This window comes from Sus scrofa, chromosome 5 (assembly GCF_000003025.6).
Source record: "Sus scrofa isolate TJ Tabasco breed Duroc chromosome 5, Sscrofa11.1, whole genome shotgun sequence".
Classification (NCBI taxonomy): domain Eukaryota; kingdom Metazoa; phylum Chordata; class Mammalia; order Artiodactyla; family Suidae; genus Sus; species Sus scrofa.
In genome coordinates, this window is record NC_010447.5 from 83038270 (window position 1) to 83064454 (window position 26185).

General features: G+C 39.2%; 2 protein-coding genes across 9 annotated transcripts in view; one reads left to right on the plus strand and one right to left on the minus strand.

The window, feature by feature from the left end:
• Window positions 1-26185, plus strand: part of SLC5A8 (solute carrier family 5 member 8) — a 115364-nt gene that overhangs the window by 65091 nt on the left and 24088 nt on the right. The gene's annotated exons all lie outside the window — the stretch shown is intronic.
• Window positions 13801-26185, minus strand: part of ANO4 (anoctamin 4) — a 437454-nt gene continuing 425069 nt past the window's right edge. For 3 of the 8 annotated variants that reach the window (XM_013998028.2, XM_021092702.1, XM_021092701.1), the window contains 3 exons: window positions 19092-19197; window positions 17746-17941; window positions 13803-15462 (listed from right to left, as the gene is read on the minus strand). In XM_013998028.2, coding sequence (XP_013853482.2) covers window positions 17750-17941; window positions 19092-19197 — 298 coding nt within the window. In that variant the 3' untranslated portion in view covers window positions 13803-15462; window positions 17746-17749. Of the gene's footprint in view, window positions 15463-17745; window positions 17942-19091; window positions 19198-26185 lie in introns of all 8 variants that reach the window. The other 5 variants (XM_021092699.1, XM_021092697.1, XM_021092698.1 and 2 more) reach the window with 4 other exon arrangements.

Below are 26185 nucleotides of genomic sequence, written 5' to 3' on the forward strand. Positions count from 1 at the left end.
TTTTCCAGGGAGTGCGATGCATGGAGAAAGAGTATAAGCAAAGCTTGGGAAGGAGTGAAGAAATCTGCTCTTCTGAGGGATGCAGGGATATCCTGGCTGGCAGGGCAGTTGGTACTGGGGTGAAGAAACATAGTGTAACTGGAGTGGCCAGTTTGAAAGACCAGGATGCAGAGTTAGGACTTTGACTAGAACTTCCCTTTGAATCCTGCTGGCCAGGGTCATTTGCTGTATTCTTAATCTGCCTCCACTGTACATGAGACTGTATTTACAGTAATATAAGTCATCAAAGGAAGGATAAATGGGTTTCACCTTTATTTAAGAACTCTTGGGAGTTCCCGTCGTGGCTCAGCAGAAACAAATCTGGCTAGAATCCATGAGGATGCAGGTTCCATCCCTGGCCTCAATCAGTAGGTTAAGGATCCGGCATTGCCACCAGCTGTGGTGTAGGCTCAGTGAGGCTCGGATCTGGCATTGCTGTGGCTGTGGTGTAGGCCAGCAGCTATAGCTCCAATTTGACCCCTAGCCTGGAAACCTCTATATGCCTCAGGTGTGGCCCTAAAAAAGACAAAAGACAAAAAAGAAAACAAAACACAAACCAATAAAAAACCCTGAAAAGTATATTTATATAAATTTATTTCTAGAGAATATTCCTTTTATTTTTTTAAGGGCAGCACCCATGGCATATGGACGTTCCCAGGCTAGGGGTTGAATCAGAGCTACAACTGCTGACTTATGCCATAGCCTCAGCAATGTGGGATCTGAGCCACATCTGCTACCTTCACCATAGCTCACGGCAATGCCAGATCCTTAACCCACTGAGCAAGGCCAGGGATCAGACCTACGTTCTCATGGATGCCAGTCAGATTCGTTTCCACTGAGCCATGACTGGAACTCCAGAATTTTCCTTTTTAAGAAATCAGCTAAAATAAAATTTTGCCAGTTCCCAGATTAACCTCCCTGCTAACTATTTTCATACATTTATAGCTACACAGCTGAGGTTTTAATGAAGATGATAGTGGTGAAGCAGGATATTTCTAATATTCTAGTCTCATAAAGACTCACAAGATTAGGTAATTAGAAAATTCTCAAATTAGGGCATAGTCACTACCCCTGATGCTTAAAATATTCCACTGTCAACACTGGGAAACAGAGTTTTTCAGAAACATGCTCATGTTTTCTGTCTGTTATTGTTTGTTTGTTTTTTTTGCATGCATCCAGGTAATAAACACCTGATTTCTTATCTTACCAGTTATGTTGATATAATTGACATACATTGCCTGTTTAATACCTACAACATAATGATTTGACTCACATATATTGTGAAATGATTACCATAATTTTAATTAACATCCATCATCTCATAGAAATACAAACAAGAAAAAGAAAATGTTTTTTCTTTGTGAGAACTGTTAGGATCTACTCTTAATATTTTCAAATATACTTTGCAGCAATGTTACCCATCGTTGTCATGCTGTGCCTTATATCCCTAATCATTGTTTATCTTTTCTTGAGACATAATTAACGTTATATTGGCTCAGGAATACTACATAGTAATTTGATATTTCTATATATAACGTGTACCTTACTAAATGATAACCATAATATGTCTGCTTTAAGATCTGTCATCACAATTAGCTATTGTTCTTTTGATGAAAACTTTTCAGTTTTTTAAATATTAATTTTATTTGAAGCAGTTGATTTAAAATGTGCTGATTTCTGCTATACGGCAAAGTGACTTATGCATATATATTTTCTTTTTCATATTCTTTTCCATTTTGGTTTATCACAGGATTTTGAGTATAGTACCCTGTGCTATACAGTAGGACCTTGTTATTTGTCCATTTTATATATAGCAGTTTGCCTCTGCTAATCCAGTCCTTCCCTCACCCACATGCCACCCTTGGCAACCATAAGTCTGTTGTTTTTATTTCATATGCATGTTGATTTGTGAATTTTTTTTTTGTCTTTTTAGGGCTATACCTGCAGCATATGAAGTTCCTAAGCTAGGGATCAAATTCGAGCAGTAGCTGCTGGCTTAAACCACAGCCACATGAGATCCCAGCCATGACTGTGACCTACACCAGAGCTCACCACAATTCCAAGACCATAACCCACTGAGCAAGGCTAGGGATCCAACCCACATCCTCATGGATGCTAGTCGGGTTCATTACAACTGAGCCATGATGGGAACTCCTTGTGTCGTATTTTAGATTCCATATGTAAGTGATATGTGTTTGTCATTCTCTTTGCTAACTTACCTCACTTAGTATGATAATCTATAGGTCCATCTATATTGCTGCAATTGGCATTATTTCATTCTTTTGAATGGCTAATATCCCATTATACACACACACACACACACACACACACACACACACACACATCACATCTTCATCCATTCATTTGCCAATGGATGTTTTGATTGTTCCCATGTTTTGACTATTGTAAATAATGCTGCTATGAACAAGGGGTACATGTATCTTTTCAAATTGTAGTTTTGTCTGGGTATACGTCCAGGAGTGGGATTGCTGGATCATATGGCACCTCTGTTTTTAGTTTTCTAAGGACACTCCATACTGTTTTCCGTAGTGGTTGTACCAATTTATATTCCTACAACAGTGCAGGAAAGTTCCCTTTTCTCCACACCCTCTCCAGCATTTTTATTTATAGACTTTTTTTTTTTTAAATGATGGTCAATCTGACTGGTGTGAGATGTTACTTCATTGTAGTTTTGATTTGCATTTCTTTAATAATTAGCAGTGATGAGCATCTTTTCTTGTGACATTGATCATTTGTATGTCTTCTTTGGAGAAATGACTATTTAGGTCTTTTGTCCATTTTTCAATTGGGTTTTTTGTTGTTGTTGTTGTTGTTGCTAGTGAATTGTATGCACTGTTTGTATGTTTTGGAAATTAATCCTTGGTCAGTTGCATCATCTGCAAATATTTTCTCCTAATCCCAGTAGGTTCAGTAGGTTGTCTTTTCATTTTGTTTATGGTTTCCTTTGCTGGGCAAAAGCTTATAAGTTTGATTAGGTTCCATTTGCTTATTTTTAATTTTATTTATATTGCCTTGGGAGACTGACCTAAGAAAACATTGGCATGATTTATGTCAGAATTTTTAATTGTAATTTTTTGATTAAAGTATGGTTGATTTACAATGTTGTGCCAGTTTCTGCTGTACAGCAAAGTGACCCAGTCATACATAAATATACACTCTTTTTCTCATATTATATCCTATCATATTCTATCCCAAGAGATTGGATATAGTTCCCTGTGCTATACAGTGGGACCTCATTGCTTATCCATTCCAAATGTAATAATTTGCATCTACTAAACCCAAACTCCCAGTCCATCCCACTCCCGCTCTCCTCCCCCTTGGGAGCTACAAGTCTGATCTCTATTTCTCTGAATCCATTTCTAATTTGTAGATAGGTTCATTCATGCCATATTTTATTTTAAAATTAAAAATTTTTTTAATTTCCCCAATACAATTTTTTTTTCTGCTGTACAGCATGGTGATCCAGTTACACATACATGTATACCTTCTTTTTTCTCACATTATCATGCTCCATCATAAGTGACTAGACATAGCTCCTGGTGCTACACAGCAGGATCTCATTGCTAATCCATTCCCATGCCATATTTTAGATTCCACATATAAGTGAGATCATATGGTATTTTCTCTTCCTTCCCTTCCTTCTCTCCCTCCCTCCTTCCCATGGAAGTTCCAAGGCTAGGGGTCGAATTGGAGCTACATCTGCTGTTCTATGCTACAGTCACAGCAATGTGGGATCATAGATGCATCTGCAGCCTACACCACAGCTCATGGCAATGCCAATCCTTAACCTGCTGAGCAAGGTCAAGGATCTAGGAGTTCTTGTCGTGGCACAGTGGAAATGAATCTGACTAGGATCCATGAGGTTGCGGATTTGATCCCTAGCCTCGCTCAGTGGGTTGGGGATCCAGTGTTGCTGTGAGCTGTGGTGTGGGTTGAAGACGGGGCTCAGATCTGGCGTTGCTGTGGCTCTGGCATAGGCTGGCAGCAACAGCTTCAATTGGACCCCTAGCCTAGGAACCTCCATATGCCATGGGTATAGCCCTCAAAAGACAAAAAAGACAAAAAAAAAAAAGGATCTAACCCACATCCTCATGGATACTAGTCAGGTTCTTAACCCACTGAACCACATCAGGAACTCTCTATCTTTCTCTTTCTGACTTAACTTCATTTAGTGTGATGATCTCTAGCTGGATCCATGTTGCTGTGAATGGCATTATTTTGTTCTTTTTTTATGGCTGAGTCGTATTCCATTGCATATATGTACCACATTTTTATCCATTCGTCTGTCAAGGGACATTTAGATTGTGTCTATGTCTTGACTATTATTCATTGAACTGTGCTGCAGTGAACATAGGAGTACATGTATCTTTTTGAATTACAGTTTTGTCTGGATGTATGCCCAGGAATGAAATTGTTGGATCAAACTGTAGTTTTATGTTTAGTTTCTGAGGAACCTCCCCACTGTTTTCCATAGTGGTTGTATCAATTTACATTCCTACAAACAGTGTAGGAAGGTTCCCCTTTATCCATACCCTCCCCAGCATCTGTTATTTTTAGACTTATTAATGATAGCCATTCTGACCTGTGTGAAGTGGTACCTTGTAGTTTTGATTTGCTTTTCTCTAATAATTAGTGACGTTTAGCATCTTTTCATGTGCCTATTGGCCATCTGTATGGCTTCTTTGGAGAAATGTCTATCTAGGTCTTCTGACCATTTTCCCATTGGGTTGTCTTTTTGTTGAGTTGTATAAGTTGTTTGTATATTTTACAGATTAATCCCTTGTTGGTTGCATATTTTGTAACTATTTTCTCCTATTCTGTAGGTTGTGTTTTCATTTATTTTTAATGATTTTCTTTGCTGTCCAAAAGCTTGTAAGTTTGATTAATAAGTCCCATTGTTTATAGTTTTTATTTCTATTATCTGGGGACTGACCTAATAAAACATTTGTCCAGTTTATTTTAGAGAATGTTTTGCCTATCATCTATTCTAGGGGTTTTATGGTGTCTTGTCTTATGTTCAAGACTTTAGTCCATTTTGAGTTTATTTTTGTGTATGGTGTGAGAGTGTATTCTAGTTTCATTGATTTATATGCATCTGTCCAGTTTTCCCAGCACCATTGCTAAAGAGACTGTCTTTTTCACATTTTATATTCTTGCCTCCTTTGTTGAAGATTAATTGACCATAATTTCCAGGCTCTCTATTCTGTTCCATTGATCCATATGTCTGTTTTGTACTGGTATCACACTTTCTGGATTATTGTAGCTTTGTAATATTGTCTGAAGTCTGAGAGAATTATGCCTACTGCTTGTCCCCACCCCCACCCCCCACCTCAGGATTGCTTTGGCAATTCTGGTCTTTTTAGTTTCATATAAATTTTTGGATTTTTTTTTCTAGTTCTGTCATGGGTAATTTCTTAGAGATGGCATTAAATGTATAGATTGCTTTGGGTAGTATGGCCATTTTAACATTAAATCTTTTGATCCAGGAACATGGGTTATCATTCCATTTCTTTGAACCCTCTTTAATTTCCTTTACTAATGTTTTATAGTTCTCAGAGTACAAGTCTTTCACTTCCTTGGTCAGGTTTATTCCTAAGTATTTAACTCTTTGTAGTCCATTTTTTTTTCCTGCTTTTTAAAGCTACACCTGTGGCATATGGAGAATCCCAGGTTAGGGGTCAAATCGGAGCTACAGCTGCTGGCCTACACCACAGCCACAGCAACACAGGATCCCAGCCATGACTGCAATCTATACCAGAGTTCACAGCAACGTCAGATCCTTAACCCACTAAGCGAGGCCAGGGATCAAATTGGCAACCTCATGGTTCCTAGTCGGATTCGTTTCCACTGCACCATGGTAGGAACTCCCGTGGTGCAATTTTAAAAGGCATTGTTTTTTTAAAAAAATAATTCTTTTCTAATATATTTTATTGTTAGTATATAGAAATGCAACCAGTTTCTGAATGTTAATCTTATATTCTGCTACCTTGCTAAATTAATTGATCAGATTGAGTAGTTTTTGTGTGGAGTCCTTAGGGTTTTCTGTATATAATATCATGTCATCTACACAGAGTGACAATTTTACTTTTCTTCCAATTTGGATAGCTTTTATTTCTTTTGTTTGTCTGATTGCTGTGGCTAGGACTTCCAATACTATGTTGAATAAAAGTGGGCATCTTTGTCTTGTTCCAGATTTTAGTGGGAAATCTTTCAGCTTTTCTCTTTTGAGTGTTATATTAGCTGTGGGTTTGTCATACATGGCTTTTATGATGTTAAGATATTTTCTCTCTAAACCCACTTTGGTAAGAGTTTTTAATCATGAATAATCATGAATGGATGTTGGATTTTGTCAAATGCTTTTTTCTGTCATCTATTGAGATGATCATGTAGTTTTTGGCTTTTGTTAATGTCATGTATTACATTCATTGATTTGCATATGTAGAACCATACTTGTGAACTTGGGATGAATCCCACTTGATCATGGTAAATGATCTTTTTTATGTGTTGTATATAGTTTGATAAAATTTTATTGAGAATTTTTGCATCTATATTCATCAAAGATAAAATTGGCCTATGATTTCCTTTTTGTGGTAGCATCTTTGGTTTTTGGTATTAGGGTGATGGTGGCTTCGTAGAATGTCTATTTAGTTTTACCTCTTCCCTTCCAATTATGATGCTTTTTTATTTCTTGTCTAATTGGTATGTCTAGGACTTCCTTTACTATGTTGAATAGGAGTTGTGATAGTGGACGTCATTGTCTTTTCCTGATCTTAAAGGAAAAGCTTTTAACCTCTTATTAAATATGTTGTTAGCTGTGGCCTTTTCATATATGGTCTCTATTATGTTGAGGCACATTCCTTCTGTGCCCAAGTTGTTAAGAACTTACATAATGAATGGACATTGAATTTTGTCAAAGGCCTTTTCTGCACTTATTAAAATGATCATGTACTTTTTCTTTCTTTATATTCATATGATGTATCCTATTTATTGATCCATGTATGTGGAACCATCCTTGCATTCCAAGGATAAATCCAACTTGATCATGGTGAATGATGCTTTTCATGTGCTGCTCAATTTGGTTTGCTATAATTTTATTAAGGATTTTTGCATCTATATTCACTGGGGACATTGGCTTGTAGTTTTATTTTTTTGTAGTGTCCCTTTCTGGCTTTGATATCAGGGGAATGTTGGTTTCATAAAATGAGTTTGGGGGTGTTCCATCCGCTTTGATTTTGTGGAAGTGTTTTATAAGGGTTGGCATGAATTCTTTTCTAAGTGTTTGGTAAAATTCACCAGTAAGGACATCTGGTCCTGGGGTTTTCTTCATCAGGAAATTCTTGATTATTGATTCAATCTCTTACTAGTAATTGGTCTATTCAGATTTTCTGTTTTCCTGACTCAGTCTCGGTAGGTTGTATTACGTTTATAGGAATTTTTCCATTTTTCTAGGTTGTCCAACTTATTGCCATTAGTTGTTCATCATAGCCTCCTACGATCTTTTGTATTTTTGTAGTATCAATTGCAATGCCTCCTTTTTAATTTATAATTTCATTAATTTGGTTCCTCCCCGTTTTTCCTTTGGTTAATCTAACTAAAACTTTCTCAGTGTTGTTTGTCTTTTCAAAGAAACAACTCTTAGTTTACTTTTTCTATTGTTTTCCTGTTCTCTATTTTATTTATTTCTGCTCTAGTCTTACTTCCTTCTGCTAGTTTTGGGCTCAGCTTGGTCCTCACTTTCTAGTTTGTTTAGGTGTACAGTTAGATTGTTTTGAAATCATTCTTGTTTATTAACATAGGCATCTATTGCTGTGAACTTTCCTCTAGAACAGCTTTTGCTGCATTCTGTAAATTTTGTTGTGTTGTGTTTCCATTTTTGTTTCAAGAGATTTTATTACTTTCCTTGTAATTTCTTACTTAATGCATGGGTTGTTGAGGATAGTGTTGTAATTTTTCAGTTTCTTCTTATTGATTCCTATTTTTATCCCATTGTGATCAGAGAAGATACTTGGTATGATTTCAATTTCCTAGACCTTGGAAAGATTTGTTTTGTGAAATAATATATGGTTTATCCTAGAAAGTGTTCTATATGTGCTTGTGAAAAATGTGTATTCTGCTGTTGTCAGACAGAATGTTCTATATATGGCTGTTAGGTTCATTTGGTCTATAGTATTGTTCAAACCTGTTTCCTTATTGATTCTGTCTGGATGATTGATCTTGTTGAGAGTGGCTATTAAAGTCCCCAACTATTATTATATTTCTTTTTATTTATTTCTCCTTTTAGTTGTATTACTTTTTGGCTTGTATTTTTTAGGTGCCCTGATATTAGATGCAAATATTTACTTTGTTATATCTTCTTATTAAGTTGACCCCTTTATCATTATATAGCTCTCCCTGCTTGCCTGTTTTTTTTTTTTAACATTTGCTGAAAGATCTATTTCCACCCTTCTCACTCTATGGGTGTCTTTTTTTTTTAACATTTGCTGAAAGATCTATTTCCACCCTTCTCACTCTATGGGTGTTTATCCATTTAGTCATTATATGTCTTTTGCCTGGAGAATTCAATCAGTTTGTATTTAGAGTAAATATTCGTAGGCATTTCTTGCTATTGCCAGTTTGTTAATTATTTTACGGAGGTTTTGCAGATCCACTTTTCCCTGTTTCTTACTGCTGTCTTCTTTTGTGTGTGTTTTGATTTTTTTTTTTTTTTTGCTATCATGCTTTATTTCTTTATCACAGTGTGTGTGTGTGAGACATTAATACAGATTCTTCCCTTGTGGTTACCGTTAGGCTTACATATAATACCTTAAAATTTTAAAACACTGTTTTAAACTAATAATGATTTAACTTTGATGGCATTCCTAAATTTTACATTTTTTACTTTCTTCCCCACATTTTAGGTTATTGGTTACAATTTACATATTTTTATAGTGTATCCATTAACAGATTATTGTAGTTATGGGTTTTTTTTCTTACTACATTTAAAAAAATGCATCATGAACCACCATTGCCATATTATGGGATCTTTCTTTGACTATATATTTAACATTTCCAGTGAGTTTTATGCTACCTTCATGTGTTTTTATGATGTTAATTAGTGTCCTTTTACTTCATACAAAGAACTTCCTTTAGGATTTCTTGTAAGGCAGGTCAAATGGTAATGAGCTTTCTCAGCATTTGTTTGTTTGGGAAAGTCTTTATCTGTCTATTTCTGAAGGACAACTCTGCCAGGTGTAGAATTCTTGGTTGACATTTTTTTCTTTCAATATTTTTAATATATCATTCTATTCTCTCCTAGCATGCAAAGTTTATGTTGAGAAATCTGTCAATAGTCTTATGGGAGCTCTCTTGAATGTAGTTCCACTCTTTTTTCTCACTGCTTTCAAAATTCTTTGTCTTTCATGTTGACAATTTAATTATAATGTGTCTTGGTGTAGCCCTACTTGGGTTCACCTATTTGGGGATTTTGAGCCACATGAATCTGGATGTCCATTTCTTTTCCCCAGTTGGAGGGGTTTTTAGCCATTATTGCTTTAAATATGCTTTCTGTACTTTTTTCTTTATCTTCTTCTGAAATTCCCATAATGCAAATAGTGTTTCTTTTAATTGTGTTCTGTAAACCACATATTCTTTCTTCACTCTTTTTCATTTCCTTTCTCTATTTGCTCTTCTGACTGGATAATTTCAAATGTCCTGTCCTCTAGGACATTGATTCCTTCTTCTGCACTATCTTTGTTTAGGGCCACACCCACAGCATTTGGAAGTTCCCAGGCTAGGGGTCGAATTGGAGCTACAGCTGCCGGCCTGCACCATAGCTACAGCCACACAGAATCTGAGCCATATCTGCAGCCTCCACCATAGCTCATGTTAATACCTAATCCTTAACCCACTGAGTGAGGCCAGGGATCAAACCTGCATCCTCATGGATCCTCTTTGGTTTTGTTGCTGCTGAGCCATGATGGGAAATCTAGTAGTGTCATGTTTACATATTTACCTGATTGTTTTTTTTTCTGTCTTTTTGCCTTTTCTAGGGCCGCTTCCCACAGCATATGGAGGTTCCCAGGCTAGGGGTCTAATTGGAGCTGTAGCTGCTGGCCTATGCCAGAGCTATAGCAACACGGGATCTGAGCCAAGTCTGCGACCTGCACCACAGCTCACAGCAACACTGGTTTTGCCACTGAGCAAGGCCAGGGATCAAACCCGCAATCTCATGGTTCCTAGTTAGATTTGTTAACCACTGTGCCATGACGGGAACTCTGATTTTTGATTCTTTATGTTGATATCTGCAGTTACCAAGTCCACACTTTACAGGTTCACTTTGGCAGAGATAGTTCTTTGGCAGTCAGCTCAATTTGGATTTTCGAGTATGTCTGCTGGTAACATCTTTAGGCAGGTGTGGTTTGCTATTAGGGTGTATTTTCAGGTGACCCCACTACTCAAACTGTGGTCTAGAGTGGATACCACTGACTCAAAACAGTTGGAAAGGACTTATGGCACTCTTCCCTGCCTAAGTGAGGCTGTAGGATGAGCTCTCTGGTTGCCCGAGTTCTCTGATCAGGCTTCCTATATAGTTGGAACTGGGTACCATACTCAGCAGTTGATGAAACTATGAACTAGCTTCCCTGCCTTGGCATGGCAGCAGGTCACGCTCTAGTGCCTGCACATCTCATTATTTGGGGATCTGAATCAGACAAGCTTTTTCTCTGCAGATGGAGAAAGCCAGGGTCTGTGTTCTCTATTCCTACGCCACTGTAAGCAAGGCCATTGGGTGGGCTGCATAGCTTCCAGTGTGCTCTAATTAATTTCCTGGTTGGAAAGGCTGATTGCTGATTGAACAATGGGTGAGCAACAAAATAGTTTTCCTTCCCAGGCAGAGAGAATAGGCTCTAAGACTGGAAAGTCTCTTTGTGGTCTTGACTCAAGTCAAACCATGCCCTAAGTTCCCTAACCAAATAGGGCCACTGGCTTTGCTTTGCAGTTGGTCATTACTGCCTGCCATACTTTCTATTTGAGTGTTGCTGAGCTATGCAGTTTCCAGGTATTTTGGCCAGGCTTTCTGGTAAGGAACTATAGTCAGCAGTGGTTAAGGTGATGATTAAACTCCTTTGCCTGGGTGAAATGGGAAGGCATAGCTCCAAGCTGCTCCTCTAAGTTGTTCCTAATCAAATTTTCTGGTCAGGAGGGGCTAGGAGCTATACTCACTAGTGGGTGAGGCTATGAATTAGTCCCCCTGCCTGAGTGGAGCCCAGGACACCTCCAAGCCTGGCAAGGCTCTTTGTGGTCTTGATTCAATCTATCTACCCTCCAACTTCCCTGGCCCTATGGTCACATAGGTTTGCTCTGCAGATTATCAGCTCAGCCTGCCATACCCTGCTCAAGGATTGCTGAGCTGTGGAGTTTCCAGTTTTTCTAGTTAGGGGGTGCTAGGAGCTATACTCAGTAGTGGGCTGGTCTGTTACTCAGCTTCCTTCCTGGATGGGACAGATCAAGATCCAGCGCTAGAAAGGATCTTTGTTTGAGGACCTGAGTCAGGCAGACCTACATCCCACTAAGTTCCCTGGTCTTGGCTCTGCAGATGAGCAAAGCCTCTCATTTGGACTGCTCATTGAGCTCTACAGGTAAGAGTTTGGTCTGCCAAGATCCAAGTGCTAGTTGTTGCAAGCCCCTCCTCCTTTCTCCATCACACATTACTAGTGGTCAAGACTTTCTTATAATTGTCGGGTGAGATGAAAGTGGGGGCTCCCATGGAGTGACCCACAACAATGTGGGGGCTAGATACGTACCCTGGCCTCTCATGTTCCAATAGAGGAATCCTAGTTAGAGGAGAACCTCTCAATGTGGTGGTGTGCTGGCCTGGAGGAAGGGTATATGATCAGCATGTAGCCATTCCTCTTACCTTCTAATGCTGTATGTTTTGGTCTCTGGTGCAGAGGGACACTTCAGCCTCCCCTTGTTGTCAAGATTTGGCCTTTGTCCACCAGTGCCAAATAGAAATACAGAGACAGAATTTTGGGTGAAGGAGAAGTGAATAGCTTTTATATTTTTTCCAGGCATAGGAGGCCACAGTAGGATACTGCTCTAAAGACTATGCCCTCCTCTGGGAGAGAATAGGAAGAGATTTTATAGTATGAGAGTAGAAAAATAGAAAAGGGCCAAAGGTAAGGGTTAGGGTAGATGCTAACTTGCATCTTCTTCAAAGCTGATGTTTAGTGGCCCCAGGACTGGCCCTGATGATACTTGAGATACAGTGTAGGACTTTCTGGAATGAAGAATTTTTCATCAAGTAGTTAACATCTTCAATTATTGGGGGTTTTAGTTCTGCAGAATAACTCAAAGGTATTTTTAGTGTGTATCCCGTGAGAGGGAACCAGGACCCTACCCCAAGTCTGCACTATTGTTTCTTGACTGTTGCTCCCTTGTCTCTGCACTCCCTCCCTTCCTTGATTAACAACTGTTTGAACCTACCCTTTGGAACTCGGGGAAGGTCATGGAGATGGAATGAAGCCTATTTCCTAAAAACAAGAAATATGGGACACAGAAAGGCTTTTGTGCCCAGGAGTCCCTGACGACTTGGTTTCACCCTGAAACAGGTTTTCAGGGTTCTAGGGTTTTTTCCATGAGTCTTGTCCACAAAGAGTTGTCAGTTTTCTTCCTGGGATTGGAAGGGAAGTCAGGAACTACCTTTGTTGCTATTTTGGCGATGTCACTTCCAACACTTGATTTCTTACAAATACCCTCAGAAATTCCCCTCTACAAGCTTCTTTGCCTTTCTCCCTCTGCAAACCTAAAAATATCTTAAGATGTACCTTGTACCAAAAATAGGGAGGATGAATAAATGTATTCATTATGCTGGAAGGAAGAGATGAAGGAGTATTGAAAAGAAGTATATGCTAGAAATGTATTAGGAATTGTGACTGCCAGAGGCACTTGAAATAGCAAAGGCAGAATTCCATGGGCAAAAACACTTCTGGCTATAGAGTTGTTCATACCAGGTAGAAAGTGGTACTTAAATGTTTACTTCCTTATCCTGACCAGTGCATTGGGTGATCTTCTACCTAGCTCTCAAAGTTCATGGCCCATTCCAAACCCAAGGAGGAGTATACATCCCTTTCCCTACCCCTGCCCCTCTCCCCCCCAAAAGGAGTAGGAGAGAAGCTATTGACTTGTCAAATCCAAGAACCTCTTGGGCCATGATGCTTGGGGTAGAACTTCAGGCATAATGAGCTAAAGTCACAAAAAAGCTACTGACTGCTGGGACAGTAGAGCTGGTTGTTTTTTGGGAGCATCACTTTGTATTTCATCTATTGAGACTTTGCATGGAAATTCCTCTTACTAGAGCTGGTGTGAAATACTTGACAGACTTATTGGGGCCATGATTGAAAATAGAACTCTGCTAATGGCATCTTGTCTTCAGCTCCCATAAAATACATCTCTTTAGGTTTTGCCAGGGTTAGTACAGTTGACCTTTGAACAATGCAGAGTTATAGGTGCCAATCCTCATGGCAGTCAGACATCTGCATATAACTTTTTTTTTGTCTTTTTGTCTTTTTAGGGCCGCACCCGCAGCATATGGAGGTTCCCAGGCTAGGGGTCCAATTGGAGCTGTAGCCGCCAGGCTACACCACAGCCACCGCAATGCAGGATCCAAGCCATGTCTGTAACCTACACCATAGCTCACAGCAACACCGGATCCTTAACCTACTGAGCGAGGTCAGGGATCAAACCTGTGTCCTCATGGATGTTAGTCAAGTTTTCTAACTAAGCCATGATGGGAACTCCACATATAACTTTATAGTTGGCCCCCCATGTCCATGGTTCATGGATTCAACCTAGTGCAGGTCCTGTAGTACTGTAGTACGTATTTATTGGGAAAATAAAAACTTGCTTATAAAGGACTCTTGCAGTTTAAATCTGTGGGTTAACTGTATTTCACTCTCAGGAATGGCAGGTTAGAAAGAGTACTGTAAGATGGAACTATGAAACAGCTGAAGTTGTAGCCTGCCCAAAGCCACTCTGACCAATTCTTCTCATATAAGGGGATATCTAAGGTCTTTGGGAATCCATCAGCATGTGAACCTATGGCCAAAATGAAACAGAGTTTGATGAATAAGATAATGGGTGCACTCCCCTTTTCCCGACTGACTGGCATAGGCAAGGTGATGACATAATTCAAGGGCAAGTTCTACAGTCTCTGGAAGAAGAGTAATTACAACTTTCCAATAATAGACATTGCTTAGAAACACTCTCCCCTTTTGCTCCTCCAACCCCTGTCCTTTCCCTCCTGGACAGTCCCTTTGCTAGGATTAGCAGAGCTTACTAGCAGGCAAGGGAATCAAAAGCATCATAAGTATCATTGGTTGTAGCTCATATTTCCTCAGCAGAGTGCACCAGGGGCATCTTCCAACTATTATGAGTGACTTCTACTTAGCTTGGTACCCAAAGAAGGTAGCATGGAAGCAACATGGAAAAGATGGGTTAGGAAAAAAAATGTAAAAAATGTAGTCTCTCTGAAGGATGAAGTGATTTCTTAGGAGTGTTTGGGAATGACAGACTTTCCTTAAAGATAGTACTCTAAGATTCCACTTATTCTATGAGAAGAAAATACAACAGAATTTCAGAAGACCCGGCTAAAAATATTCCATGTGCATAAATTTATTTGAAATTTTATTGCATCACATTATACAAGCATTAATCATGGCTTCATGTTGATGACTATTTAAATGTGAAAATCCATCATTCATGTCAGTACCTTTTGGCTATTTACAAGTAAGGAAGTTCTATGTACTTTATATATCTCTGTATTTGTCTGTACATATGTAAGAATACATGACTATACATATGTACACACAGAAATACATCTATGGCCATACACATAGCTATAGATATGTCATATATAATAATCTCCTCAGAAAGATCTGAAATTAAAAAAAAAAAAGAAAAAGTTGTAAACAGGGTCTTGTTTGGTGACGTGGAATAAGGACCACATGATGACATTCTAGGAATGTGTGTCCAAGTGAGTGTCCGAATACCCTTTTTAGCCCAGTGTCTGTAAAATTCACATGGGACAGAATGCAAAAAAGGTAGCAAACAGGCTGAAAAACAGGCCCCATATACAAGTTCCCCTTGGTTTTAAAAACTTGAGAATGGAACTGCCCATGATGTGCATGCTTGCTTGGTCAAGAATGGTGTAGGGACAGAGAGCATTTGTGTGCTGGGCTGCAACGTGGTTTCACAGCAGCGTGGTTTCCCAGGCAGTCCTTTAAGGGTGCTGACCACCCCCCCTGCTGCTGCCAACGTCGGCGACATGCACTGCGGTTGCATTTTAGTCATTCACTGGAATGTGCTTTTGCACAGCCGGGAGGAGTAAACAGAGTTCAGGTCCTTGGCTTGGAAACAAACCGTTACCTGGGGGAAAAAAGAATGTATTAAAATCCTAAGGAGTTTCAATCATGGCCCATCAGGTGAAGAACCTGACATAGTGTTGGTGAGGATGCAGGTTTGATCCCTGGCCTCGCTCAGTGGGTTAAGGATCTGGTGTTGCCATGAGCTGTGCTGTAGGTCGCAGACACAGCTCGGATCCCTAACTGCTGTGGCTATGGTGTAGGCTGGCAGCTGCAGCTCTGATTCCACCCTTTGCCCAAGAACTTCCGTATGCAGCTAGTGTGGCTGTAAAAAGAAAAAAAAAAAATCTTAAGTACACATGATGGCTTCAAGGACACGATGTGCAATGATCTGCACTGAGGGTGAATCAAAGACTTTCGAAGAATGAGTAACCCTGAACCCCATCGGGGTGGTATAAATAGTATTGTGTCTGCTTTACAGAAGAACAGACTGTCAGAAAGGCAGCCTGAAGGAGGGTGACATCCTGCCAACTCTGGGAAAAATAGAGACAAAAACTATCCTTTCAAGTAAAATTTAGAGATGGCCTCCTCTGGGAGAAAGCAGCTCATGATGAGATGAGGCCGTAAGGAACTCCCAGGTGTGATGGGACCGGCAGGCAACACAGCACAGCTCCAGGTGTGCATAATCCACCACTGTGCCTTGGTCTCTGGGCACTGGAGCTCCTGGGAGCAGTTCTCTTCACTAATGCCCGCTTCCTACTCCAACTCAGGCCATCTGGACAGTTAGCCTTTCTCTCCAGAGAAGAAGCAATCAGAATGGGAAGGCAGTGCAGGGGCTTGGAGCAAATTCTAAAATCCCAGAAGATTCACACCAAATAGGGTCTTAAAGTATTGTTTACTCCAACACCTTTTCTCTCGCAAATGTGAAAACTGAATCCAGGGGAATGTGCCACTCCAGATAGAGAATGGAAAAGCCAGAACTAGAATCTGCTGGACTATAAAAGGATATTTAACAATACTGAAAACCCCTTATAGTTTTCCACACCAAATAGGCAGACTTGGAAAAATTAGGTAATTTTCCTTAAGTTTCTAACCAAATGGTGGATCTTGGAAATGGCAGCATGACTAAGTAGCAAAACATTTCTTGCCTTTAGTGAAGCTAAGGCCTACTTTGGAATGGGGTGGGACCATGTTGAACCTCTAAATACCACCGTATCCCCATGGTGGCCTGAGGTCTAGGTGATTTCCTCCAAGTCCACCCATATATCCAACTTATAACTGCCTCCCAGGTTCTTAACACAGATCTGGATTGAGAGAACTTTACTAATTTAACAACAAACATCTCTGTAGATATCTGCCACATTGTAACCTAAAGCATACTTTTACCCCTGTATGTCACATTTTTCTTTTGGAGGCCAAATTTTGGAAAATGTTTTCAAAGTTTGTCTTCAAACAAGTGGAGAGAGAAGAATGAGGACAAGTAAGGCAAAAGAAAGGCTGTAATATTAGATTAGCAGAGTATTAAAACTGAACGTTCATTTCATCATTGAAGAAACCAGAGAGGTGATGTGACTTGTCCAAGGACACACAGAGAGTAATTGCCTTGCCAGAGAGAAGGTTTCAGAAGAGCTTTCTCATAAAATATGTGGGAACATTATGGATCTTTCTTGCAATATTTTTAAGTTTAATTCATCAAAGTGTTCATCAATTAAAATGTATGTGCATTTAATAGGTATGGAAGGATCAAGTTCAGTCCATAGAGATTTCCTAAAGATGCTTACAGTTATGCTAGGGAAACCTAATAACTCTTTGAAAATAATAAATGAGCAATACATGTCAATGCTCGTCAATACATATGGTACTGATGCATTAAACAGATGTTTATAAGGACTGTCAATGGGCTGATGAGTCTGGGGAAACCTCCTTAAGGGGGTGTAGCATGACATGGATCAGCCTGAGAGGAGGTAATAAATGGGTGATAGAGGGAAGGCCATCTTAGGTGAGATGAAAAGGTGAATTTAACATTCTCAGGGTAACATGTCCTTTCTTTCTGATTAAAAAGAATAGCCAGGCTGGAGTGGAAGGGAGAGGAAGGTTTATTTCAGGGAATACGAACACCTAGGCCAATTCATGAAGACCTTGGCAGCCAGGCCAGACTGTGACATGGAGGCTGGAGTTGGGTACAAAGGGAAGACCAAATGAAACTTGCAATTAAAGAAACAAGCTGTTTTTTTTTGTTTTGTTTTTGGTTTTTTGAAGTTTCTAAAGGATTTTTTTTTTGAAGTTTCTAAAGTGAGAACTAGGCCAAGCCTTGATTCAGGGAGTTGAAAGTCCCCCTCTCACCGACCTGGTCACGGCCACTCATTGTGGTGTGCTTTTCCATTTTTCTTCCTCTCCTTCCGTTCCTTCTGGAGACGCTCCAGTTCTGCTTCATACATCATCTCCTGAATCAAGTACTTCTCTCTTCTCATTCGATCCCTTAGATCTTTTGGGAGGTCTGGGATCAGATATGAAATGAGGTGCTTTATACAAAACACGAGGTGCTAAAAACACAGGGGAGAATACAACAGAGTCAGGTCTATTGTGCACCCTTAGTTGGGAAGAGCTCTGGGAGCTGGTCCAGAACAGGGATGCGGAGGCTCTGGAGTGTCTGGAAAGTGGAATGAGGCTAGGGGAGGTGTGTGTGAGAAAAGAAAGTCCCAGGAATAGATGAGGACTGAACCTCATGTGATGGCACCACACAGGAAATGAGATGAGGACTCAGGAAAGAAGGGGGAGAAACAATGGCCAGAGAAGGCAAGGGAGACCTGGAATATACTTTGTAGTCAGAAAGCCCAGGTTTGAATTCCAGCTCTACTTTTACTGTATAAGAGCCATCTGTTCATCTGAGGATAAGTCACTCTGTGCCTCAATTCCCTCATCCACAGGATGGGTGTTGTTGGGAAAATTTTAAGAAAATATTTTAAAATGCTCCTTGGTTTGCTAACTGCTTTATTGGGAGGAGTCAGGTACCAAGCTCACAAATCTCTGAGGTATGCCTGAATAAGAAACTTCTAGCCTGAACCAAGAGGCAGCCTTCACCTGCATTGGTCTGGCTTTAATATGTGTGACAAGGGAGATGAAATTTCCATTTATGGGTACAGATATAGGAATGTCAACTATTTTTAGTAGCGATTTTCTTAAAGACTAAAAGAAAATAGATGGATTTTTAGTGACACTCAATACAGGCATTACTAGGTAGATTATATTTTATAAATTCATAAGTAATGTCATGGTGATACACAACAAGAGGGTACCACTTGTAACATGCAGTTCAATGTTTCCTTGAACACCTGCATGAGACTCATCATGGAGGTTGTGAGAAGCAAATTGTGAACAGTATGTATCAGAAGCTCTGGGAGTGGGGGTGGAGAGACTGCCATTTTTCTGAACTTTAGTATTTTATGACCATGGTTCTTAAACTTAGAACCAATGATTCCTGACTTACCCATTAACAATCAATAGTGGGCTTTACTTACTCTAAAATATAAGAACTTTAAGGAGAAGAAGAGAATAAAAAGATGAGAAATTATTACTATCCTACTTCTGGACATATATAATCACATTGAAAGTTCTCATAACTTATGGTCATTTGTTACTTCTAGTTTCTTCATTGTGTCAAAGGAAATACAGGAATTGGTTGGCAAAACTTACCTCAAAAACAATGATAAAAGCCAGTCGGGCTGCTAGGACATGCCAGAACTGCAGTGTGTAGCCATAGGGCACCAGTGAATGAGGAGGGTCACGGTAGTCTCGGTATCTATAAGCATACAGGAGAATGTGACATTCCAAATTATGATTGCCCTGGAGTTTCTATTGTGGCTCAGAGGTAATGAACCCAACTAGCATCCATGAGGATGCAGGTTTGATCCCTGGCCTTGCTCAGTGGGTTAAGGATCTAGCATTGCTATGAGCTGCAGTATAGGTCACAGACATGGCTCAGATCCTGTGTTGCTGGGGCTGTGGTTTAGGCTGTCAGCTATAGCTCCAATTCAGACCCTATCCTGAGAACTTCCATATACCACAGATGCAGCCCTTAAAAAAAAAAAAAGATGATGGTCCTGACTCCTAAATCTCTTTACATCCTTACTATGTATGTAGTCCTCATTCATGGGAGAAAAGTATACAAAGTTTCTATATACTAGAATCTGTGGTTTTGCTTGTCCAGCATCTCTTCTTCTGGTAAAAGAATCTCTCTCCTCTTCTGGGGAATCATCCGTGTGGGCTGGGCAGGGTTCATCCCCTCCCTGACCCCAGCTAAGATGAGCCAGACTTGATCAGATCACCAGGTCTTCTGGTAGAACGATCACTTAATGAATTATCACTAAGCCCACAGAAGGTAAAGCCTTGAGCTGCTGGGGGCATCACAAACTGTGCAGAGAGCCTGCTTAAGAATGCAGTCAGTGGAATAAAGCAGAGCTAGCAGAAAGCTGGTATTTTGCTGATGATACTGGAGGCTTCGAGTCTAGTCATGGCTAATGTTAATATCACCCCTCCAACCTCCTGGTTTCCTGAATCAGTTCAGTTAATTTGTTTTTGCTTAATTCAATTTATACTGGATTTCTGCCACTCATGACCAAAGAATCCTCCCTAAAATATGCTCCAACTGTAACTTTTGAGTTAGCATCAAATGTTTGTTATCTACTAGACACAAGCACTATCCTAGGAACTTAAATCCCTGTGATTCCATTTTATCCTTATCATACCATTTCTATTACCAAGTGGGAAAACTAAGAAGTGACTCAACACCATACAGTTTTCATGTGTTTTGAATGCAGTTGTTTGTTTTCATTAGCTCAAGAAATGTGAGAAGATCTGGAAATATTGGTTATTACAACAGTTCTGATGCGTAAACATGCCAAATTTCCTTTGTCTGAGTAAAAATTATCATTGTCCAGATTCTCATGTAAGATAGTACCTAACCTCAAGGTTGTCACCAAATTGTATATAAGGATACAGGCTAACTCCTATGCAGAGCATCCTTGAATAGTATTAAGGACTACAAAAATAATAGCTATGACTATTAGCATCATCAATATAATCATTTTAATTATTGTTAGTGTCTATGGAATATAGTAGTATTGTATTATTACTTTGCCAGTAAAGTGAAGTTTATGATGAGTACTTGATGCTGAAATTAAGAATGAATGTTTATTTCTGACTTATGTCACTATGCATAAAACCCTCCAGGTCCATTCATAGTGTTGAAATGGCAACATTTCATTCTTTTTTTGTGGCCGAGTAATATTCTTGTGTGTGTGTGTGTGTGCCCATATATCTATATGAGTATATATCACATCTTCTTTATCCATCCATCTGTTGATGGATAATTAGGTTGCTTCTATATTTTGGCTACTGTATATAATGCTGTTCTTTTCTAAGAGTGTTTTCATTTCCTTCAGAAATATACCCATATGCTTAGTGAAGTAAGCCAAAGACAAAGAATGTATGTTTTCACTTATATGTGGAAAACATGAAAGAAATAAATGAATGTAACAAAAGCAGAAATAGACTCCGAGATACAGAGAACTAACTGTATAAGGGAGAGAGCTGAGGGGGAAGGGGATTAAGAGGTACAAATTACTAGATATAAAATCAATAAGACACAAAGAAGTAACATACAGCACATGGACTATAATCAATATTTTATAATAACTTTAAATGGAGTATAATATATAAAAATATTGAATTACTATGTTGTACACCTGAAACTAATATCACACCATAAATCAACTATACTTAAAAAAGACTGGATCTGTTAGTTCCTTCACACTGTTAGTTTTCTATATGAAGGTGAGAATTAGCTAATCATCTAAATAAAACATTCTTCTAATATATAGGTACATAACCTGTTCTGTCATAGGTCCAGTAAAAGTGCCTGAAAATTTAGGAAGAGTACTGTTAAAAGTTTGCATAGACTATTCTAACCCCTTTTACTTTTGGCAGAGCAAGCTAGTCAAGAATCAGGAATTGTGTTTTCTGCAATTAATATAACAAATGTAATTTCTTCATTTGCCTTTAGCTATGTATATTTCTAATATAGTACATGTAAATATTCCAGAAGAAAAAATGGCAGTATGCTTTTTAGTATACACATGGTTAATTATTAGACAAAATTATATATTAAAAGGAGAGAGCCTGAATTCTTCTAAGGATCACTTTCACTGACTCCTTAAACTTTTTACACGATAATGTTCACTGGAAAAGGAAGTTCTTCTCAGGAGCCCCTGGCCTCTTTCCAATTTGTGCCTCTTTGCTCTTGGCTTTTGCCCTTTGTTTTGCCTGTTCCATTGTCTAGCTTCTCAGACCCTGTTTGGCTTTTCACTGGAAAAATTTTGACAAATATCTTCCATCCCAGATACCTTCTAAGTTTACTGGGTCCAAAATCATGGTTTTTCATTGACCTTGCAGACCATTTTCCTTGACTATTCCTAGAAAATACAATTCAGATGTATCATTCTTAAAATTCATCCTGCAAACTCAGCAAATAAATGAATTCTTTTTTGGGGGGGGACGGGGACTGTACCTGTGGCACATGGAAGTTCCTAGGCTAGGGATTGAATCAGAGCTACAGCTGCTGGCCTACACCACAGCAACGCAGGATCCAAGCCATGCCTGTGACCTACACCACAGCTCATAGCAATGCCAGATCCCTGACCTACTGAGAGAGGCCAGGGACCAAACCCGTATCCTCATGAATATTAGATGGGTTCCTTTCCGCTGCACCACAGTGGGAACTCCCATAAATGAATTCTTTTATTCACCATAGCTAAATAAATTAGGATACATCAAAGAGTCATTAAATATAAACTTGAAAACTAGAAAGTTGAAATACTTTTTATGATTCAACAAGAGTAGATGATCAAACACAATGACTTATTTGTAAAGCTGTACACATGCTGTGCGAAAGTGAAAAGTTTGTAGTTAGCGATTTTAAATTTTAATTCCTAGATTTTTCAATGTCTTAAAAATTAATGTTCTTTATATGCTTTTAAACATCTAGAAAACACTTATGGCAATGGTGAGTTGGTAACATTTTAGGTACTTTCTATATACAGATCAAGTGGTTGAGAATATACATCTATTTGTTCAGCCTGTGTATAATATATGTCCATTTGTAGATCTATCACAGAGTTCTGGTAACCTGTGCCCAGAGGAGTACAAGGGTCTGAGAATGAGAATCAGAAGTTAGAAGATTCTGAGGAAGTTTTAGTTTTCAGAAGCAGCAGGCTTCTGGCTTCCTACTCTCATTTTACCATAAAGTCAGCTTTCTCTCTAGAAAATTTCTAATTGCTACCCTAAGGGAATTAAAACTTAGTGGTGCCAATGAGTTTGTCATCTGCTTCAGGGCCTCTATCTGTCTTTAGAATTATGTACCAGAAAGTATACTAGAACCATGTTTGGGGTTCGCCTCATAATGATCTTGAATAATTCATGAAGCATCTATAGACATCCGTTTTCCCTATCAATAAACTTAGGGTCTGCCTCATCCTGCTCTAAAATTTTGGACTCACTCTTCTATGAATTTGCAGATGACCATTGTAAGCGGAGTTCTTTTTTCTTTTTTTATTACTCAATGAATTTATTTCATTTATAGTTGTACAATGATCATCACAATCCAATTTTACAGGATTTCCATCCAACAACCCCAGTGCATCTCCCCACCCCCCAAACTGTCTCCTTTGGAAACCATAAGTTTTTCAAAGTCTGTGAGTCAGTATCTGTTCTGCAAAGAAGTTCATTCTGTCCTTTTTTTTCAGATTCCACATGTCAGTGAAAGCATCTGATGTTGGTGTCTCATTGTCTGACTGACTTCACTTAGCATGATAATTTCTAGGTCCATCCATGTTGCTAAAAATGCCAGTGTTTCGTTCCTTTTAATGGCTGAGTCATATTCCATTGTGTATATGTACCACATCTTCTTGATCCACTCCCTTGTCAATGGACATTTAGGTTGTTTCCATGTCTTGGCTATTGAAAATAGTGCTGCAATGAACACTGGAGTACATGTGTCTTTGCAAGTCATGGTTTTCTCTGGGGAGTTCTCATTTCATACTCCAGCCTACCCCAGATCTGTTGGCCTCTTCCATGCAGCAGAGGTTTTGGGGAGGGCTGTGCTCAGATGTCATTTGTGCCCTGTGTCTTTTATTGATGAGTCCAGTTTTCTGCAGAATAACTGGCTACATGCTTTCGGGCACTTGTACAAAGAAAACATTCCCCCGCCCTCCTGTAGAAACAGCCAGGGAAGCCAAGCTTCAAGCTGATGAAATCAGTTTCACTGTCAGCTTAGTACCTTCGAAGACACTAAGTAGTCCTGTGGCACTGATGTTTGGAGGCATTTCTTCAAGTGAAATCAGAATTGTTTTCAGAAAGTAAAACTTTAAACTTCTTAGCTTTAATTTTACACATGGAAAAGTGGGATATTCTTCTTTGGTTTAAGTTAGTGAGTTCTCTAAATCTGCTTATTTCTCAGGAAAATGGATGCTCTGCTTGCAAACATTATTTTTCTAGCACCAGCTATATTCTAGCACCAGTTCATTCATTCCCATTTTTTAAACTGTAAAAATTATATGTACATTCAAAAGAATGATGTGAATCTCATCCAGGTTGACAGAGAACATGATCAGTAGCTTAGAGATGCCTCACCAGCAATGCCAGATGCCCTGAAAGCTGACTGCTATTGTAATTTTCTGCTTTGCTTTATAGTTATGCTACTTATGTAAGTGTTGCTAAATAAAACAGTGCTTAGTTTTGTATGCCTTGAATTTTATGTAGATGGAACCACACTATTTGTGTTATTTTGCAATCGTACCTTTATTATGCAATTTAAATAACTGATATTACTACTAACCACACTGATATTATTAATATTTTGCTTTTTTTTTTTTTTAAGGCCATACCCGTGGCATATGGAAGTCCCCAGGCTAGGGGTCAAATAGGAGCTGCAGCTGCTGGCTTACACCACCACCACAGCAATGTAGGATCCAAGCCGTGTCTGCTATCTACACCACAGATCATGGCAACGCTGGATGCCCCTACCCACTGAGTGAGGCCAGGGCTTGAACCCGCATCCTCATGGATCCTAGTGGGATTCGTTTATGCTGTACCACAACGGGAACTCCACCACACGGATATCATTACTATAATTTTACACTATATCTAACGTAAGGTCAATCTCCACCTTCTTTGTTGTTCTTCAAAAAATGTCTTGACTGTTCTTCATTCTTTGTATATCTATATAATGGTATTTTAGCCCTCAGTTGCACAAGATGGTGTAATCATAATTCCTAATTTTCAGAACTAATTTTACTGGTCCATTCTAATTTTCATGTTTCTTTAATCCTTTAACAATGCAATGAATGCTCATAAATCCTCTATGCAACCTAAGCATTAAAACATGACTGAGAATTTACATGACCTTTGGGCTCCTCCTTCATCGCAGCTCCTTGCTTCTCTTATCCTGAACTTCATTTTCATCATTAACATACATTTTTGTATGTATATGCATATTCATTTATCTGAATATTGTACTGCTTAGTTTTGCTTGTTTCAAACTCTTTAGAAAGGATGTTATACTGGATGTAGTCTTCTGAGGCTTGGTTTTTTTCACTATCATGCTACTAAGACCTATCCATGCTATTGCATGTGGCAATTTACTACCATTGCTATAAAACAGACCCTAGCATGAATATATTGTTGTTTTATGTAGTGTGTGTTTTTTCTTTTTTCTTTTTGCTTTTCACAGCCGCACTTGTGGCATGGAGGTTCCCAGGCTAGGGGTCAAATTGGAGCTGCAGCTGCTGGCCTACACCACAGCCACAGCAACATGGGATCCAAGGCGCATCTGTTACCTACACCACAGCTCACAGCTTGTAGTATGTGTTTAGGAGTTCCCGTCATGGTGCAGTGGTTAACGAATCCGACTAGGAACCATGAGGGTTGGATCCCTGCCCTTGCTCAGTGGGTTGACGATCCAGCGTTGCCGTGAGCTGTGGTGTAGGTTGCAGACGCGGCTCGGATCCCGCGTTGCTGTGGCTCTGGCGTAGGCCGGTGGCTGCAGCTCTGATTTGACCCCTAGCCTGGGAACCTCCATATGCCGCAGGAGCGGCCCAAGAAATAGCAAAAAAAAAAAAAAAAAAAAAAAAGTATATGTTTAAATTTATACTCATAAGCTGCTCATTCCTCTTATTTTCTTTCACCTTTCCTAAACATGTAAGGTTTTGAAAAACAAAGCTTATACCTACCCACCTCAGCAAATGCCCTTTGGGTAAAAGTTGGTTACAATGTTCTGAATTGCACTCTGTTTTTATTTATTATTAAAAAAATTTTCTTTCCATGTTGAGAAGTTTTAAGATCTACTTCCTTAGCAACTTCAAGTATGTAACACAGTCTTACTAACTGTAGGCATCACACTGTGTCTTATAGTCCCAGGACTTATTCAGAAGTTTATAAACATTTTGCCCACCTTCATACGTTTGCCCACTCCTACTCCCAGCCTTTGCCAACCCCCAATCTGTTCTCTGAATCTATGAGTTTGGATTTCTTTTTAGATTCTACATATAAGTGAGATCGTACAGTATTTACATTTTTCTGATATATTTCACTTAGCATAATGCCCTTCAGGGTCCATCTACGTTGTCACAAATAGGAGGATCTCCTTTTTTATGTCTGAATAATATTCCATTGTATAAATATAGCACACTTTCTTTATACATGTATCCATCAGTGGGCACCTGGGTTGTTTCTTT